Source organism: Lonchura striata, chromosome 17 (genome assembly GCF_050655825.1).
Source record: "Lonchura striata isolate lonStrDom1 chromosome 17, ASM5065582v1, whole genome shotgun sequence".
NCBI classification, from domain to species: Eukaryota; Metazoa; Chordata; class Aves; order Passeriformes; family Estrildidae; genus Lonchura; species Lonchura striata.
Genome location: NC_140719.1, coordinates 14,297,296 through 14,317,933, shown reverse-complemented (window position 1 = coordinate 14,317,933; position 20,638 = coordinate 14,297,296). Strand labels below are relative to the sequence as shown.

The window sequence follows — 20,638 nt, the reverse complement described above, 5'->3', positions numbered from 1 at the left end:
ATTCATTCTTCCCCAGCTGAGCGGTGGAAGTTCTTGCTCCTACAGGAAAGTGCAGGGAGGGCTGCCACAGTGTTGTTTTTTTGCTCTCATGTTATGCCCTTTTCCAGGGGTCAAGAGTTCTTCCATAACACTCGCTCCAAGCTAGAGGTCTCAGCATAAGGAGCCTACTTGGCATATCCTCTCAGAAAGGATTTTATACATGGGGTGATGGAGCCCTCATGAAATGCTTGTCAGCCCAGCACTGTTTGTTTATTCCAGGTTCACTGGAAGGAGACCTCACTTCACTCTTCAGCCTGGCCTGGCAATGTTTGTCATACATTTTCTCTCCCACAGCCGTATCTCAGCGAGATCTCTCTGCCACAGCCAAGCTGACAGTCTGGCACAGGCACAAAAAGCCAACCCAGCCATTGACAAAACCAAGGTACTGCCCATTATCTGAGCATGCTAGAGTGGACAACTGCTGGGAGATCTCGAGTGCCAGACAATGAACGAATCCTCTGCGGTTAATTGTCATCCCTGCCAATGAGAGGAGGTTCGTCGCTCTCTCGCTCTCGCAATCAAGGACAAAAGTCTTTTCTTTGGCCCTTTATTGCCTGTCACAAAGCTGGTTGGTGCAGCTGGGATCAGGCCCACAGCTGATCCTTCTCTCCCCCGCCCTGGGCCATTTCTCCCGGCTCAGCTGGGGTCACCCGGACAATGGGGAAGCTGCGTCTGCCATGTCACACCATGTTGGGTCTGTAGCTTGGACAGCCCGAGAATATGTATGCATTCTCCCCCTTGAATGTTCAGGGGCTTGATACCTCTTTGTTTGCTCTGCTTTATTGTGAGGTAAAATGGAAGAGGGGAAAATGCTCCTGCCTAGAAATACAGATACATAATGACATAAAAGGGATGAGAAAGGTGCATTTCAGCTGAGAGCCTCACATCCCACCTCAGCACAGGGGTGGTACAGCAGGAGGCTGTCACAGTAGCTGTGCTGCCTCACCACAAGGGCTCTGCAAATGGGATCCTCTCCACAAAGCAAAGCCTGTTTCATGTTCAGGTGACAGGCTGCCTGCTGTAAGGTGTCAGGATAATTTGGCAGTTCCTCTGGCAGATTGCACTCAATGCAGGAGTGAACAGGCAGGTCTGACTAACCTGCAAGCAGACAAGCCATCAGAAAATAGTGATCAGAAAGTAGTTCTGCTGTCTGTTTTCCTGTGTTGGAACTTTGCTTCCCCGATGTGTTTGATGTAAGTGCCCTAAAAGCATAGAATCATTTTTTCCACTCTCTGTGTTTTTGTGGTTACCTTTCTTGCAGCTTGGGAGCCAGCAAGCAGATCCCAGCATGTCCATTTGCTACTACCCACTTGTGCCTCAGCAAGACATAGCACAGCCTGTGCAATCTATGCTTGTCTCATTAGGACCTAACCTGGTTACCTGCTTCCCAGAATTTACCTAGTGGGCCTTACACAAAATCACTCCCTTGTGTCCTCATTTCCATAAAGCTACTGCTACCAAGAACATCACAGGAGCTGGCTGCTTTTCCCACAGTTTATCATATGTGACGACTAAACTGCATTTATTCTGCATATCCATCTAAGCAACTGCCTGTGTTCACACCTGCACTAAACACCAAAGGAACAATGCCCAGTGGTGTAGGTTAACTAAAGATATGCCCTTGCCAGATCACCACCAAGGAGCTGGAAGAAGGTCAAAGCTGCAGTGGTGTCCTTGCCCTTGTCCCTGCTCTTATGACTGTTATTACGCCTTCAGTGCAAAGAGCAGCAGAGGCTGATAAGCATCCTGAAAGAGATTATTTAACTTGTATTTACCTATGCATATGAACCAGGCTTGAGACAACACAGGCATCTAATGTTAAAGAAATGAATGGGTCTCAGTTAATCTACTATTATGGAATAATGTATTCCCTGATTTTTCAGGTGTCATTGGATTATTGATAGTTATTATGTTCTATCTGCATATCAGTGCTTGTACTCCCTCTGCAAAAGATGCTCACCTGGAAGCCTATGGAAATCTAATACATATTCAGGACTCAAAACAACTCCTGCCTGATGTATTCAAACACAGCAGCAGAATTTCATCACCTACCTCACCACCAAATTCTTTTCAGATCTTATCTTTTCCAGTCATAAGCTAAAAAAGATGCATGATACAATATCCTAGCAGTGCTGCAGGGGATGTGACTCCACCAGTAATTTGTGAGATAGATGTTGGGAGTGCCCCTAACTAAAATTGTTTGAGGATAAAATTACTGAACACAGTGCTGAAATGGTGCATCACCCACTGGCCTGGTCCAGGTTTCCAGAGGGCTTCTAGGACCTACCTGCCAAAATGCTACTGAATATCAATGGGAATTTTGTTTCTAATTCAGTTGTCTGATACCAAACTAATCCTTCCCATAATGTTTCTTTCAGGTTTTGGATGGTGATTACACTAGCAATCCTAGGAACTTTGCTCATAACAGACAACGTTTGCTTTGATGTGGTAGAGCTTTGATAGCCACATCAACATGAAATCAAAATAAAAGAAAAATTTAGATATTTGTATCGGTTTACGATGGCAGCTATTCATAAAAATCTCTGATGGAACTGGTACATATGTGATATTTATGTACAGTCTGTGAAGCACAAGCCAGGGGATTAAAGTCTGATGCAAAATCAAGGTGTTGTTAAAACTTAAACACTCCCACAGTAGAAATTATGACACTTGTGAACCCCTGTTCCAGACCAGACTGGGGGTCTAGGAGCTGCCACGTCCTTCACTTGCCTCTACAGGTAACAACAGGAGTATTTTTAACAGAGACAAGAAACATCTCAGAGCATCACCAACATGGGTTGTGAACTGGGACTTGTTGAGTCCTGGTTGCTGGTTCCTTAGAGAAGGACAAGGTCTCTGGTACGGGTTTTCTTCCTGACAGTAGGTGTGCAGGGACAAAGTGCTGGAGAGACCCTGTGCCCTGAGGAACATCGTCCTGCTCTCCATCCGCGCCCATGCACTGGCCACAGGAGCACTGAAGGCATTTTGCATAACTCGAGGGCAAGATTTTCCCTTTGCTGGCCACAGTGTTTGTACAAGGAAGGCCTGCATGACTGATTGGAAGAAAAGAATATTTGTACCTTATATATTGGAGAAATTGTTCATAACAGTTAATCCTTGTGAAAGTCCTGCTCTGAAAGGCTGCCAAGAGCAGTGGCTGTGTTGGTATTTGCCGTGTCAAAGCCAGTCTGTGAGGAGCACCTTCTTGCCACGTCACGTGGGACTCTGGCAAATAGAGAGGGACATTTTTCCCCAGTGGGACACTGCAGATTCTCTCCTTACTGCTGCCTGAATTCTGTGAGTGCCAGCTTTTCCTCCCCCATGGGCATTTCCTGGTTGAAATGGCAGCGGCCAGGCCAGCGACATTGTGCTCACAGGTGGAGCACACGGGGCACCTTGTCCAAGCATGCCTCACCAGGAGAGCCTCTTCACACTCCATGACATACGTGTACACTGAGCATCTATTTTATCTCACTGGATTTTGTTGACTGCAGCATGTATCCTCGACTCACAATGCTCTGCACTCTGTATGATTCAAAATCAGGTTCTCCTCAGCCTGCTGCTGTCACAGAGGATACATCTGTGAAATCTGCCTACCTCAGGGATGATGCTCATCATTTAACATAATCTTGTGCTTTCCTTCATGCTTCATTTTTCATGCTCTTTGCAGCTATAACAAGTCTGAAAGGTAAATGATGAGAAGCCTGAAGTATGCAAGGAATGACTATTTGATTCTCCTGCAACACTGGGAAAGAAAAGCCACAAACACCTTTGAATTTTCACATATATAAAATCTTATTCATGCCACACCCATTCTGGGTTCAGAAACATAAAATATGCCAACCTATATTTATAGGAAAATCAGAACAGGTACCTGGAATATAATAAAGTTTTGCAAGAGCACTTTGAAGAAAACATAGGTCTTATTCAGATATTCTTAATTTTAATTCAGAAATATGAAATAAAATAATATTTGCATAGAAATGCCATGTCAAATAAACTTTGCATTTACTTTTCAGTTGTACTGAAATAGTAATGTTACCATTAATCACTCATATGTGCATTTGGTTCAAAACCAATACTTTCAGACAATTTTTTCCCAGTGGTCAGAAAGTTAGCTTTCCATTCCAGTCTGATAGATTTTTCACTACAATAAAAAAGTCCTTTTTTCTTCAGTGTTATCAAGCTTGACAAAGCAAAGTAATGATTAATAAAATACTACCTTTGCTTTGACTAAACCCGTTTGGGTTTATTGCCTTATCCTGTAGAGGTCTGTTTTTCTTCTTGTGCTGTAATTGTTACTTTTGGTACAGAAACACAAATCTTCTAAGCTTGCAGATGCCAGCTCCAGTTCTCTAGGACTCGCTCTCCTCTGACAGCTAATTGAGGCATTGCTTCATTAGCAGTGTGAGCTGGAGCCACCCTGCCTTCCTTGTCCCCACGGCATGGCTCCTTTGGGAGTGGGTGAGTAGAATAACGTAGGGAAAGGCAGCACCAGGACAAAGCAAGGACTGGGTGGGTTTGTCATGGGGCAAGTCAGCTCTGAGCTATCGAGTCCTGATCATCTAGAGGGAGGTTGTGGCATCTTGGCTCTTCAGGGTACTCCTTCTCACAGCTGACTGCTGCTACAAGTTTTAAGAAGATTAGAAAAGAAAGGTAGAATGTTCTTTATTAGAAGCAGACTAAATGCAGTGATAGATCTGGTGTGGAAGTTGGAATAACAGTTTGAACGTGTGAATTGAGGTTCAGAAATTTACTGTGATGCCTTCAGGGGCATGTCTTTGCAGTAGCTCTATGTAGAGATAGACAAGGTACCATGAGAATCAATTCCTGCTTTTTGTAGCTATGGTAATTTGGGCTAATTAGGGCAGGCTGAGCACCACCCTGGTGCTGAACAGAGAGCTGTATATAAATTCAAAATAACTAAGCTGTCAACTTCAGCGAGTTCCTCATACAAAAGACCTCACTTGAAATCACCTGTGGAAAAAAGCTACGTGCACAGACAGGCTATCCTGAGAGCAGCCCAAGCCACGAAAAAACGTTTCAGTTCTGAAGAAGATGCAATGCTTAGAGCTTCCTGCCAAGCTTCCCTGGTGCTGTCTGCAGGGTGCCAGGCTGCCAAGCCTTTGGGGAGGCTCAGTGCCCAGGGACAGCTCTGTGCTTTGCCAGCTCTGGGTGGCTGACCTGGCTCAAAAGGGCAGAGAGAAACTGAGTGCACTTCCCATCTGCTCTGCCCAACACCAAGTCCAGTAGAGCCTGGCCACGCTTCCAGCAGTAGCTCCAAGATGAAAGGCTGAGATCTGCCAGTGGTTGCCACCTTCCTTGCCCAGCCCGAGCCCAGCAGTGCCCTGCGGCCACCTGAATCATTGCAGCAGCACCAGCACCGACTGTTTGCTTTGCAGAGCATCAGCTCCTTAGTGCCTGTCTCTGCTCCAGCTCCCGCTTGGCTGAAATGATGAAACCCTGCACAGTATCAGTCTGACACAGCTGCTTACTCCTGGGGAAGATTCCTGTGCTGCATTGACAAAGCTGCCAGGTATGTGGAAGGGGAAGGGCTAGGCTGTGCTCACATGTTCCAAAAGCAGTTAAGAAACCTGAAAACACAGCACAATCTGATGCAAACAAACAAGTTCTGCATATTCTGCCTTCCCAAATATTCAGAAGTCTTAAAAGAATTGGGTGTGTAATTGAAAGTAGCCGAAGGCAGCTCTATCCTGTGCTACCAGCGCTTACGCAGCCGATCACCCGAAGTTTCACTTGGCAGCTTGACAGGGTTACGTGTTTCCACATGGGTGAACAGTTCTCTGATGAAGCACTGCAGCTTGAACAGCACTGAAGACCACATTGTCTTATTACAGGGACTCTGATTTCAACTGGAAGAGTTCCACAGACTCTGATTTCAGGCTGGAAGAGAAAACTTCCTTTCTTTGCTCCAGCCTTGCCACCGAGTCCCTTGCCTGAAAAAGCAGCCTTCCAGCATCAGGAATCTATCTTCTCTGACCTCTTCAATCTCACCTGCATTTTCACTAAGAGATAGCATCCCTTGTGTTCTGCCCCATGTCCTCGCTAAGCTCCTCTGGAGACATAATTCCTAGTGTCAAGGGATCCTGCTGTCAGGAAAAGATCTGAACCTGCTGTGTTCTGGATTTTGGAAGACCATTGATCAGAAAATTTGGCACTTGCAAGGGATGCAATTGTTCTGAGACATGAGAAGCCTTTAGCTGCAAACCCAAGCAGTCCAGAGGAAGGAGTTATAGGGAACAAGGCTGACTCCAGAATACCAGGTTGGCTTCCTTGCATGCCATGACCTGCTCTTTTTTCTCTTATGGACCAGAGAGGAAAATCATTCCAGGGAAAGAAAATTCAGTATGTAAACAAGTTGATGAACAAATGACAAAGTAGGGGGCAAGATGCGCATCTTGAAGTTCTGCACTAAGAAAACAGAGAAGCCGTTTTCTACCTTTCTACCATGGCAGCTCAATAGCTCTCTTAAAAATATTGGAGTTCCTATCTTTTGAGAAGAAGTCACACTTTTGATGACTTTGTTCCATGCTAAAAACAACTTCTTTTTTTCCTACTGAAATATGACAAGATAAACAGAAAACTCCACAACATGGGCAGACACTACATGATACTAAAATCTGATGTGCTTTTCTAGTATCACTGTTTTCATTCATGTATATGCTATTTCCTTCCTACATGCATAACTTGAAAATATGTGAAAGCCCTAGAGTGCTCCTGAGAGCTCCATCCTAGTGAAACAGTTTGAGGTGCTGAGCTGAGCCAGCAAGAGCAATTCTCATGACCAAATGAATAAGGAACCATCATTAAAAAAAAAAAAAAAACTAGCAATCTCTTCACATAGTTTATTTCTGTTGTTTTGGGGATAAAAGATGCTTTTTTCACTCACCACTCTTGTGAGGGACATAAAAGTCCACCTAAAATACAAATCACATTGTTTATCAAAACCACAACCAAGTGCATTTCTGGTTTCTTCTGCAGCAAGCTTTGATGTCAAAAAGCTTTTGACATCATCGCCATGTGTTCCAAGCACAGAGACAAATTTATTTATTCATTAATTTAATATATTCAATAAGCCAACCAGCACACAGACTTATTCTTTACAAGTAATTAGAATGTATTACAAGCATACAAATGTGCCTAAGATTGAGAACTTGGGTCATAATCTAATGAAAATATTGTCACTGAATTAATTTCCTATGTGGTGCCAGACTCACAGAATAAAAAGTATATTGAAAGTCTTCAGAGACCTACTGTCAACAGCCCAGCACTACCTCTATTTTAAGCAGGAGAAGATTAGATTTCAAAAGCCTGTTCTTTTTCATGCATGTTCTAGTTGTCTTAGAGGAATCTTCTGTATTTGAAAGGCTTCATGAAAGTTTCAGAAATTAAGGAAGTGAAGAAACTGGCTTTTTTTGCTACAAATATAATTAAAATTAGTACTTTATTATTCATAACTTATCTATTAATTAAAAACTAATTATTTATTAGTTTTTTTTATGGCACTATTGATTTATTATTAGCCATTAGTCATTAAAAATGCATTAGTCTCACAGAAACGGAGTTCAGCTGTCAGCTTACCGGGCTCAAGGCAGTTGGTCCTCCCTGTGACGAGCTGCAGTCCTGGGAGCTGCGGGTTGCATCACGGCAGTAATTAAAAATTGGGGTGGGTCCGACTCCTGCGGCGTTCGCACTGCAGCACGCAGACCCTCACTGCTACTCAGTCCTTGTCAAAACCGTTCATTTCACTCTTGCCTAACATGTTCATTCGTCAGTGTTTTGCAAGCTGCCTGTTAGCGTAGCAGGGAGGAGAGAAGTGTGTTTAGGAACGGGACGAGGTCTCGGTAACACACAGAGCTCCGCAGCGAGCTGGGGCAGCCGCGGGCTCTGTGCTGCAGAGAGCAGCAGCCCGGGGCCGCTGGAAGCCCGGCAGATGAGCCACAGCTGGGACATCGCCTCCAGTTTCTGTTCTGACCAGCTGGCCCAGAAGCCGGGCAGAAACCGCGTCCGGGTGCAGCTTCAGACGGGGCTGCAGCCCCATGTGAAGCCGCATCTCTGAAACATCCCAGGAGCTGCCAGCCTGATAGCGATCTGCCGGCCAACACACTTTTCTTTCTGCCTAGTGCACAGCCTGGGGGCTTCTCCCTCTTTATAGAAGTAAAAAAAGAACTTAAGTTATCCAGGGCTACGTAACTAATTGTTTTTAGTCAGATGTATTTTGCCTGCTTCAGTACGCAGCAGGCTTCCATTGCTGTGTCCTGCACTTGCTTGCCGCTGGGAGTATAATTACCTTTTCTCTTCTCACTGCTAAAACAAAAGGTTTCCGCATAGTGCTGAAGTGTAAAGAAAGATCAAGGAATGCTCGGGGTTCCCTGAGAGCCCTTCAGTGCAAGGCTTATCAGCAGCTCCTTATCGCTCTAATCGGACAACACAGGTGTGATGGGATGCCCCAGCTCGGACAGATCTCTGGTAATCTGATCAGGAGTAACTCATTGTGTGCTGCTGGACACCAGTTTACTCTTACCAGTTGACAAAGGAACAATTTAAGCCTCCCTGAGAGGTGCTAGTACCCGCAGGGGTGTGGTGGGAGCACCTTGGCTGTCTGGGGGTGTGCGGCTCCCAAGCACTGCACGCCAGCCCTGGCATGCTCCCTGGGGACGGGAGAGGAGCAGGTATTTACAGAATGCATGTTCAGAAGGAAAAGGCATTTCATATCCCATGTTCCTCATTGTAATAATACAGGTGGCTCACTGTGAAACATCTTCGCCAAAAAAAACCCAAATAAACTCTGTGACCCACATCCTTGCTGCAGTGTCAGAGCCAGAGCAGCAGCCTGTGCCTTCCCACTGCTCTGGAGAAAGGCCCCTGTCCCATCTGATGGACTTGTCTCCACAGCTGGGTCAGAGAAGTTCATGGCTCAAAGGGTCAGTGTCTGGTTACGGCCAGGGTCACAAAGCAGAGAGGTGCTCTCCCCAGGCTCAGCCCAAAATGCCATGAACAGAGCTGGGCATCAGTGCATGATCCATTCTGCTCCTCTGTGGACCAGGTCTCCCTCACCTTCTTCATTTCCAACTCCCTGCTTGTGTTCCCTGGGCCCCATCACCTGAGGGGAGGAGGCAGCATGCCAAAACATTGTCTTGAACACTGAACTGAAGCAGCAAAAGAGCTACAAATATTTTGGGGAAGAACTGTGTTGGGCTCCAAATGAGGTTGATTGTTTCTTCAGGAAATAGTATTTCAGGTAGAAAGCTGTAAGGAACCCTTCAGTGCTCTAGTCTTTTCCACAGTAATTTGAATGGAAAAATGGCTCAACTCTGACAAATGCAGGTGAATTCTACCTAAGCCTGTTTAAAAGTAAAATATCACAGCATATGGAAAGATCTGTTTGGAAGGGGAGGAACACAGAAGCACATGACAATGACAAAAATTTCTGTCACTGATGGATGACATGAGAGGTTTGAGCCAGGCTCCTGTGCTTTATGTACAGCCTGTCCCTCCTGTCAGCTGCTAAAGGTTTGCCATAAAACATTGCTTTTATCTGCCTGTCTAACAGAATCCTTTTTGCTTTGGACATCATCTGCCTATGCCAGGGTCTGATCAAGCTCTCATTACCTCCTGCTTCTAGGAACTGGATCTGCCCTCTCTGCCAGTCGGTCAGCACAAGGGATGGCAAGAAGATTTTGGGGTGACCAGATGTGCAGGGATCTAACAGATCCCTGTTAGATCCCTGCACAGTTCCCTGTGGATGCACCATCCCAAAGGCATACAAAAATAGCATTTAACTTCCCCATTTTGGCTAAAGATGAGAGAATGTGATGCCCTCTTGCTAACTAAAGGTCAAGATACTGTTAGTGTAAATCCAGACAGCAGAGCAAAGACTCTGCCATCATTCAGTGCAGTGAAAGGTGCATTGCTCTAGTTCATGTCGTCTTTACATAATTCTCACTTTTATTTTCTTTGTAGTTTGGGGTGCAGCTTTGGCCATGCCCAATACTGGGCCTTGCTCACCAGGTGATTCTGCAAAAGCCACGCTGAGCTTTCCATGATAAAAGCATCCAGCCCAGGCCATGGATACTGAGAACCATCAGACCCGTGCAGGACATGCAGTCCAAGGAGATGTGGAGATCATTTCTGAATTTAAGGTCTTCACACATACAACTGACACTGTGCCATCACTTTATCCAAGCAATTAATATTTAGTTCTTGAAGTATGAGAAAAAACAGTTGAAGACTGCAAATGGTGGCTGTGGCTTTGACAAATACTTCAGGCCAAATTAATTAGTAAGCTTTCTGAGAGAATTGTTTCATTTTCCCATCAAAAGTAAACAAAGAAATAGGATTTCTATCACCTCATTTCAGAATGTACCTGCTGGTTCTGGGGCTAATTATCATGTTCTTTCTGTGATGGAAAATAGCCCTACAGCAACTTAACTGCAAAATTTGGTTTTCAGGAAAGAATGGTTTTCTGAGGACATAAAAATGTGTTTCATTCTTACTGAGTAATTGGTTTATATTTGAATATAAATAAATCAGAAGCAAGTATGCTGTTTATTTCATAGCATTTGAGGTACAATCATTTATACAGTGGGGCCATATTCGTAATAGTTCTTTTATGTTATTAAAATTACTGATAAAACACTACACATTCGTTACACCACTTCCAAGTGCACGGAAGGATGAACAAATGTGTTTTCATTATAAGAAGTAATAATAATTAAGAGTGACAGAGCCTTATCCTCAGGATCTGCCTCCCAGCAGCAGTTTGGCTGATAAAAAAACAGAAGTTAAGATAAGGCAGCAATTATTAAGACAAATCTTTTGAAGGGCTGTTTGAACTCCTGTGTCCAGCAGATAATCTGATTTTACAAGGTGCTCGGAGGCGGGGGAAGCTGCCTGGGAAGCAGTACCCAGGTGCAGGCCTTTAGCCCCTTGCACCGGCATTTTTACCTCTAGCCATTTCCCTGGTCTCTTCTTCTTTTGTTTGCTACAGCTGTGGCACATAAATCAGTCTCCATTCTGTCTCACTGACACCAAAGAGAAACAGAACACAAACAATGCACACCACCAAGCCCCAAATGCATTCATCTTTTTTTTCCTCCCTTTTTTGGTGATCCCTTTCACCTTTTTTTGGGGGAGATTCAAAAATGGCTATGGGCAACTCCAATTCTTCCTTCATGAATATTAGATACACACAGAGCATGAATATTTGAGTAGCTAATTCTGACTTAGGTGAATCCAATTGCTAATGGCAATTCATTTTTCCTCAGTGACATTCCACTAATAACCAGTGTGAGTGGGACAGGATGATGCAGTTTGGAGCTGGAAAGCAAAAGGGAATGAAACTAGGAGCAGAAATGCTTTATTGAGCCAGTCCTCGGGTGGGACTTGGGGCTTGCCTCCTCCTTTACCTTGGGGGGAGTTTGAGCAGGGAGATCTGTGCTCAGCAGTTACATTGTGGATCTTTAAGAACAAAATAGGGGGAAAAACTTTTAAACTGATTTTTATTATGTCACAGAGATACCACCTCTGGATGTGTTGTGCCCTTTGTGATGTCACCCACACGGTGACAGTGCAAACTGCAGTGGGAAAGACTCAGTGCCAGCAGCTGCCCCTGGGATACACCAGGGATACACCAGGGATACACCTGGGAAACACCAGGGATACACCACGTCCTTGCACTGGGCAAGGCCCGCTGGGGCTGGGGAATGCCCTGTTTCTCCAGGCAGAGGAACCCACCTTGCTGCACAAGAGCTACAGCAATGTGCTCAAGTGGGAAATGGGGCTGTACCATTTTAGTGATAGGTTATCTGTAAAACTGCATGCTTTGATTTTTTTATTAAAAAATAGAAATTGTGATTTGATGTCCGAGGCATAGAAAAGAAATTGTGTGTTTCTGGACCTAGGGAATACTAGTAAGCAATCAGATATGACCAGACAAAACCTCAGCTGAGGTTCCATGTTTATGTTTATGTGGTCCAAGAGACACCAGCAAGTATCTATAATTTTATATTAGTCTTGACTTTTCCATTACTAGATGGATACGTTATAATCCATTGCTAATACTTACACACTTTGTCTGCTTTAGCATGAGGCTGCCCTTGCATGCCATTTGCACAGGTAAGATCACACTGGGTCTCTGAAATCTCCACGGAGCAGCTCCTCTGCTGCGCTGGGCTTGGGCTGGCTCCCTGTGTCTGGCCAGCCAGCCAGAGGAGCCAGGATGTGTAACAGTCTGTTGCCATCCCTACAGAACAGCTCTCAACCTTCCGAGGCCAAAAACCAGTGCAAGAAGAGCCTCTGCCTTTGCCCTGGCTGTGTCCCTCCGCCAGGCAGCCTGGGCTCCAGCTCCACTGCACTGAAAGCTTCGAGGCAGTGCCCGGCTGTCCCTGTCCCTGCGAGAGCACTGCTGCCAGCCCCAGGACACAGAGAACACACTCTCAGTCTGCAAAAGCAAAGAAAGAACTGCACACTGAGAGAAAGTCCTGCTTAGTTTACAGGTTGCTTTTATTTACAAATATACTGAAGTGTAATCTCTCTCTTATTTTTCTTTTTCTGTTTTTGTTTATACTGTGTGTGTGTGTGTGTGTGTGTGTGTGTGTGTGTGTTTGTGTGTGTATGTGTGCACATGCACATGGGAAGGAACATGATGTATGAGAAATATGGATCTTAGCTGCCAGCAATGGTGGCAGGAAAAAAATTGAAGTGAAATGAAAATTAAAAACACTAATAAATAATTTAATAATGACAAATAATTAAATTAAAAAAAAATCCAATCTACATACATTATGGTGGTTTGTTTCCGACACAGAGGGAAAGGAGCAGCAAATCTACAGTGAAAGGAGCTGGTTAAATATGAGAGAGCACAGTCATATTTTTTACAAGTTAAACAAATTGTAACAGACAGCTACAAAATACTACATTTCGATAACATAAATACAGAATATATAAATATACAAGTAATACAGCCATACACAGCTAAAAAATAGGGTGTTCACCTAAAAACAGAGTTCCCAATGCAAAGTATCTGGCAGCCCCTTCACAGCTGCTGCTGAACAGAACCAGAGTGCCCCGAGCCAAGGTGATCCAGGCTGCAGCCAGCAGGAGGGAAGCAGCCATCAGCGCAGTCAGATCGGCCTCAGAGAAGCAGGACCGTGTTGAAACCCACCAAAGCCAACAGACTTCAGGCAAGCAAATGCCCAAGCATGTCCCTAAGCAAGGAGCACGGGTGCCTGTAGTCCTGGCCTTGGGGCTGCCCCGTGCCCCAGGCCACAGAAGGGGCTGTGGAGGGACCTGCATGCTGGGGAGCAGCTGCTGGTCAGACTGGTCAGACTGGTGAGTGGGGCAGGGCTGTGTGAGGCACCACCCAAAGCACTGAGACTCTGGGTGCTGTGCCTCCAGCTCCCACAGCCGTGTGGTGCTTCAGCTGCCTCTGTCCTTTAACTGCTGTGACACAGCTCCAGCTTGTGAGAATCCTTCCCTTCCTCACGATTCTGCTGCTCATTTCTAGTGACTTTCAAAGAGAACCAGAGTTCTTATGACACGGTTCACAGAGGTGCTCTTGTAAACCCCAGTTTGCAGCATCCCAGCAGCATCCCAGAGCTGGGTTCACTGGAGTACCTGGGGCAGTGCCTTGGGATGTACCTCTGACCCCTAAGGGAACTGGAAGGGAGTCCTGAGCACAGTTAGGAACAGGGAAGTGGGTTCACATCATCTCTGGAAGGTTTGCTGGCAAGAAGGACCTTCCCCATGACATGGTGCACACATGACATGGTGGCTGAGCAATGACCCTTCAAAGGACCTGGCAATGATCATCTGAGTTCTGCAGGGTGGATTTGAAAAATCCACTCAGCAGCTGCTGTGCGACTAACATGAGCCACATCTCAGGCATGGTTAGCTGCGACTGGGCCAAGTGGTCTGGATGTTTTTGCTGACAGAATTTAAAGAAAAGGAGATCAAAATACCCAGGATGATGTTTCAGTGTAAGTAAGTGAGTGTAACCACCACCATTTATTTACAGCAACATAATTGTCTCCAATATTGTGCCTGTGAGATGTCCTCCACCAGCCCCAGGGGTTGCCCCACAGTGCAGTGATAAGGAGGCTCTGGATCAGCAGCCAGCCACGCCAAGGGAAGGTGCTGCTGCCCATCCCAGAGCCCAGCTGGGACCCAGCACCAGGCAGCTCAGTGGCTGTTCAGGGCTGTTGGGAACTCTGCCACCATCACAGACCTGCAGCTGCACAAGAAGGACCTCCGAGCTCACACCCAGCATATTCATTCTGACCTCACAATCATCTTTTTTATACATTATTAAGCGCACTGAAACCTAATCAATCATCTTTTACTTAATTGCATCTTGTCACCACTTTAGCTGCACACTTATTCCTTGACTAGCCAAAACAACATGATGGAAACACCGTGAAGAGCTCACTTATGCATTTCTGTTAGAGAGGGGCTAATTTCCTAGGGAAAATGATCACTGTAAGGTGCATGTAATAAACTGCTGTCATGACCTCTAGCCTTTAAGCTCCCATATGTGCAATCATTGTTTGTGGTTTCCGTCAATGTGCCAGATGCTAAGAATTTTTGGCAAGAGTTTATTAGTTTGACTCAATGTAAGATATTACTGTGATATGGCCCATTAAACATTTTACTTTCACCTGATCAGGGACATTCCCTTGACAACAGAAGAGTAAAGCAGAAATCAAAGAGGTCAGAGGTTGCTGTATAATCCTTTACTGCAAGGTTCCAGGTTAAAACCACAATGATCACACTCCAGTAGGATAATTTATTCCACAAAAAGAAAGTGACATTTATTTTGCTTTAATGAACTTTGGCCTTTGCCAGCTATTGCAGGCCCACTGGAAATCCTTTCCTATGCATTCCTTTCCTGCACCAGCAGCAGCCCAAAATGGCATGGGAAGTGTTACACATGCCAAGGGCCTGAATGTGTGCGTGTATGTGGCTTCAAAGGTGGCAGAACATGGGCAACAAACAGCTAAGGCATCATCATACGACACACCAAGGGAGAGGAGATAGTATGTACAAGCATGAAAAAAAAAGGTGGCGAACATCCAAAAACTCAGCAAAGAATTATACTTCAGCTATAAAATGGGATGTCTGATTTTTTCCTTGGAGATGGATTATTTTTCAACATCCATCCCAGATGCAGAGGTAGAGTTGGGACAAGGCAGTTCTCCAAACTGTAGGTCATGTTATAGTTCTCACATAAGTCCCTGTAAACACCAAAAATGCCATTTTGATCCTGCCAGTAATGAGATATGACGCAAGGCTGTGCTTGTGTGAGGAGTCTACAAACTGGTGCATCTGAGAGGCTTTTCTATGACTGTAAAGTAGCACAGCAGAGGGGAGAAGAGGGAAACGATGAATCCATTGAGATCGGTGGTGACAAATGACATGTTTACATGTGCCATATGAAACCTGCTTGCTTCTGCCTGCAAGCAGTGAGGATCACCTGAGTTCTTTATCGATGTTTGCTATCATGCAGAAAGAAAGGAAATTGTTATTTTGATACACAAGGAAAGGGAAAAGTACTTGAACAGGATGGGTAAGAAAAAATCCTTCTAATTTCAAAATATATCCAGGGGCTCACAATGCGCAGTTGAAACCACATCCTTGCCAGAAAGCAGGGAATGGTCACCAGGCAAAGCGTGTGGACACGAGAGACACGCCGTCCTGGGGATGGCAGCAGTCAGGGATGGGGACGGGGACAGGGACGGGGACAGGGATGGGGACAGGGACAGGGACAGGGACAGGGACAGGGACAGGGACAGGGACAGGGACAGGGATGTCCCCTGGAGCCCTCACAGAGCCACCAGCCCCTTTCCTGACCAAGGCTGTGTGCAGCACACGGGGGCTGTGAACCCCAGACAGTGGGAGGGAGGTCCTTGGACTGAGCCCTACCCCCCTGCACGACGGGCACACGCTCGGGGATACATGGACACACACACGGACACACGGACATACAGACACACATGGACACGCACGGACACACGGACACACACACGGATACAGACATGGACATACACAGACACACGGACACAGACACACACATGGACACAGAGACATGCCCACAGACACATGGACACATACACAGAGACATACACATGTACACAGGCACACACACACAAACACACAGAGACACACAGCGAGACACACAGACACATGGACAGACACACACACACACTCAGACACGCACACACACAGAGACATACAAACACATGTACACACAGAGGCACAGACACACAAACACACATGCAGACACACACAGACACATGAACACACACACAGACACACACACACACACAGACACAAACACAGACACACAAACATGCACAGACACACAGACACAGACACACACACAGACACACACACAGACAGACACACACACAGACACAGACAGACACACACACAGACACAGACAGACACACAGACAGACACACACAGACACACACACACGCACACAGACACACAGACACACACAGAACCTCATCCACGGTGCTCTCGTCATCTCCAGAGTGAGAACCTACGCACTTATGCTGCAGACCAAACTTGGCTTTCTTTCTCAAGAAGCCTCCACCACGCTCAGTCCACCTGCCATGCTGGGGGAAAGTGGCCTCTTTCCCTTGGACTCGTGCTCCTGCCCTTGCCACCCCTCCCTGGGACACCCACGCTCCCACAGAGGATGCCACAGGGACACTGAGATGCTGGCCTGGTACTAGTCCTCAGCCTGGAGGAAGTTAGATTAACAAAAGCTTTGGACTTGTTTTTCAGCTATTATGGTCAATATATTAAAGGTATTTATTTAAGAAAGTGCCTATCCTGCCAATCTTTCCCCATGAGCTCTATTTTGAACACACCCTATAATTACTGATATTACCCTGGCAAATATTCCCCATGAAGTTTTCTCTACTGAGAGCCGTGACTGTACTTGTCTGCTTCTCCGCATTATAATTATCACCAGGCAATATTTATAGCTATACTATTATTATTATGATATTTTCTGCCCTACAAAAACCTATATGACATATGCTTAAACTTCAGCCTCAGAGACAGACTTCAGCTGGGCCGCCCCCTGTCCTGGCACCGATCACTCAGCTGGCACCACAGCCATGGGTCCTGGCACGGGGAGATTTGCAGACCATGGTAGAATTTCAGCTCAACATACCTGAACTTCCCATTGTAATTTCTTTCATAGTTTCCTGTTCCTGGCTGGTGCACATTTCAGGACTTCTGGTGTTTCAGGCTAGAACTGTGTATCCTTGATTCTTGCTGAGGCAAGGTAACTAAAGGAGTGCTTAATTATTCCAGATGGACAATAGAGAACAGCACATTTATGCCTCATGCAAAACAAATAAACAGAACAGAATGAAAAACACTTCTTTGCCAATCATGGTCTAGACTTGAAATTTGGCACTGCAATACTTACAAACAAATGTAAATATTTTAATCTCACACTTTAGAAAAAATTAAGTATATCTGTCTTGTAAGCACCTTTAGTTTTAATTATTTAAGATCAATACTAACCTAAATGCCTCTGCCCCTAACATGCATCTCCTCTCCAGGGCCATAGACCTTTCTTACTTTGAAATCACTTTCTCCACAAATACTGTTAACCAGTTTCCTCAGTATCATATCCATAAGGGCTATAAACTAATGAGCAGATCTAGGTTATGTAGAAAAAGTGTAGAAAGGAAACAAATGTTGAACGTCACATTTACATTAACTTCTCACAGTTCAAATGGCAATTTATCCACAACATAGTATGAATCATGCAGTAAGAAAAGGAGGAATCTCCAGTTTTTTTGATTTATTTGTCATATGGTTGACTGATGTCAGTATCAGTGGCTAAAAAAAAAAGTTTAGACATCCAAAAGAAAGGAGAAGAGAGAGGAGGAAAAGGTCTAGCTTTCCACAAAATCCATTTCTTTTAAGATGATGAGCTCAAACCAAACCAGATCAAAGGCTGAGGATGAGCAGGTTCTTCTGTTCCTTCCGTGCTTGTCTTGTGGTCTGGCGCCAGCTGGGAATCAAGGGTATGGGACGGGTGGATGTGTTTTGTCTCTCTATATATGTATGTATGTATGTAGGGATTAAAATATATATACATACATACACATATATGCAAACGGAGACAGTCTTCCTAAAAAAATGCTCTTTGCAGTCCAGAGGCAGCAGAGTCACTGTGAAGGAAGAGCTGGGCAACATATGGCTGTAGAGTCTGCACTGGAAAAGTCACTGGCTAAACACACGCCGGCTGTTAGTTTTCTTTATTTTCATGAGGCGAAATAGGAGCTCTGCATAGAGTACAGCCTGTCAATGGGATTTCCTACTCTAGCCTGCATGGAGTTAACTTCAGAAGAGGCAAGAAAACAGTCGCTCAAGCTAGTTAAAGAGGTATCACTGTCGATATCATGAAAAATGGAGTCGTTTCCTGCAAATGAAACGCACACGTTAGGCTGGGTGCTGCGCAGCCGGCGGAGGACGCAGCACACGCGGATGCTCGCGTGCTGCGCGCTGCACAACAGGAACCTCCTGTGCTCACACCTGAGCCAGCCTCGGCTCTGAGGGGCTCACCTGCCACGAGGAGGGCTTGAAACCAACCCACAGGGGTCAGCCGGCAGCCATGCGCCCAAACCTGCCAGGTTTCAATTTCACTCAGCAGCACAAAGCAGAGCCTTGGCTGACAGCAGGAGCCAATGATGCTGGGGAAGAGCAGGTCCCCAGCTTCTCCATGGGCTCTGGCACTCATGGAAGCACCAGGACTGTCAAGAAAGGTGGAACCAGGGTGCACGTGACAGGGAAGCACGGTCTAAGAGCCACAATCATACTGGGCTTCACATTCACACTAGGCAAAAGTTCTACCAGTGTGACAGGACACAGGAAGAGACGTAGTTCCCCTGGCCTCAAGTGAGCTACAGTTGTAAACATGCTCTCCTTTCAAAAAATTCCACTCTTTTACAGCTGGTCTGGAACAGCACCCTTGATTTCCCTTAGCAACTAAGATTTCAGCTTACTCCAGCACTGAAGGTACCAGAAAAAGCTCTAGCTCACGTCCTGGGGGCTCTGCGAAAGTGTTAGTCTGGTTCTTTTTCCTCACACTCTCATTCAAAAGGGCTTTGTGCCAACCCCTGCACCCCTTTTGGAGCACAGAATCTACTTCCCAAGGAAGGAGTTTTAACTCAGAAAGCCAAGCAAACCAACAAAATCACAAGCCACCTAATGCTCGAGGGCACTTCATATGTCCTCGGCTCCTTACAGGACCTCCCAAACTTCCTGGTGTGCACCATGGACTTGTCTCAGTGGCAAAAGTAAGGACACAGACCCAGAGCAGATTTCCTGTTGGCCTGTGCACGCTGTGCTGGGACAGTGATGCGCCTGTGAGCCTCTACAGTGAAGTGCTCCTGGTCAGCAGAAAAGAGTCTGAAACAGGCCCTTGTGGGCTACCGCAAGGCCGAGAATCACAGTCTGAAAAATCCTCTGACATGCTTTTTAAATGCCACACTGCAATTGTCCAGAACCAATAATTGTGCATTTAGTGCTTGTAATGCGTTTGATGTGGGGTCAAGCAATCGTGAAAGAAAACCGTCATCTTGATTTGGGACAGAGAATAAAGCTATGCAGGAGAAATGTCCTGTGGTAACCCATCTCTTAGTAGCTCAAGAACTGTTCTTTAACAAATCCACGCATCCAATCTGAGTGGTCTTACAGGGCTGCTTATTCATTTTGTAATGAATAGATTACTTCTCTTTATTGAAGGCACTTTTTCCTCAAAGCTTCTAAGAAAAAAGGAAAAATTTGTGAAGGAGCTAGAATTTGGTACTGTTTATTTTTCAGTGTCTTGGACAGTGGTTTAAAAACTGGACCTTGGAGAAGTGCTTATCATTTATCAGAATTATATTGTGCAATAGTTCAGAAACGTGTCCAGAGCTTGAGATGAGCTCTGTTCTACCCCACTATGTGTACAAGAAAATACACACATGAACCTGACTGGTACAAATTCCCTGGTACAAATCCCAGAAAAAAATATTCTAAATATTCTAAATATTCAAGCTGCTGCCCCTGTGGTGTGTGATCCAGCACACAGACCCAGCTACTTGGGATGTGGCAGAATGAGGCATGCCTTACCATAGGGGTTCATGTGGTCGCCTGGCATTTGAGGAGGGGTAAGACCCTGCTGAAATGGGTCTGTGCCATAACTGCTTTGCTCCATTGCTACAATCTGCTGCTGTGGTGGTGCAAGTGGTGTGTAAGATGTCATCATCCCTTCCATTCGGTTGGACATTACTTCTGCAAAGCAAAGAGGAGGAACAGTTACTGCTGGGGAACAGGGCAGAATCAGTGCCAGCAAGGAACCCTAGCAAATGCAGTCAGGGGTATCCTGTCAGTCAGAGAAACTTTCCAAATTTTGTCCGAGCGTAGAGCCCTGAGCAATAAGCTGGGAGACTTGTAATTTCTACATAATTTCTGGAGCTCCTAGGTCCTGGACCCTATCCTCCCAAAGTCTGTGTACTCTGTCTGATAGAGCCCAGTTATTCTCTAACTGGTCCCGGTTTTTCTG

General features: G+C 45.5%; 1 protein-coding gene and 1 long non-coding RNA gene across 4 annotated transcripts in view; both read right to left on the bottom strand.

The window, feature by feature from the left end:
* The window catches only part of LOC110477687 (uncharacterized), a 44,140-nt gene extending 34,381 nt beyond the window's left edge, over nt 1-9,759 (bottom strand). For both annotated transcript variants that reach the window (XR_014949239.1, XR_002466622.3), the window contains exon 1: nt 7,642-9,759. This is a non-coding gene — a long non-coding RNA (uncharacterized LOC110477687). The remainder of the gene's footprint in view (nt 1-7,641) is intronic.
* A 2,787-nt stretch (nt 9,760-12,546) lies between these two features.
* The window catches only part of LMX1B (LIM homeobox transcription factor 1 beta), a 90,732-nt gene continuing 82,640 nt past the window's right edge, over nt 12,547-20,638 (bottom strand). For both annotated transcript variants that reach the window (XM_021543808.3, XM_085556424.1), the window contains 2 exons: nt 20,206-20,367; nt 12,547-18,511 (listed from right to left, as the gene is read on the bottom strand). In XM_021543808.3, coding sequence (XP_021399483.1) covers nt 18,354-18,511; nt 20,206-20,367 — 320 coding nt within the window. In that variant the 3' untranslated portion in view covers nt 12,547-18,353. The remainder of the gene's footprint in view (nt 18,512-20,205; nt 20,368-20,638) is intronic.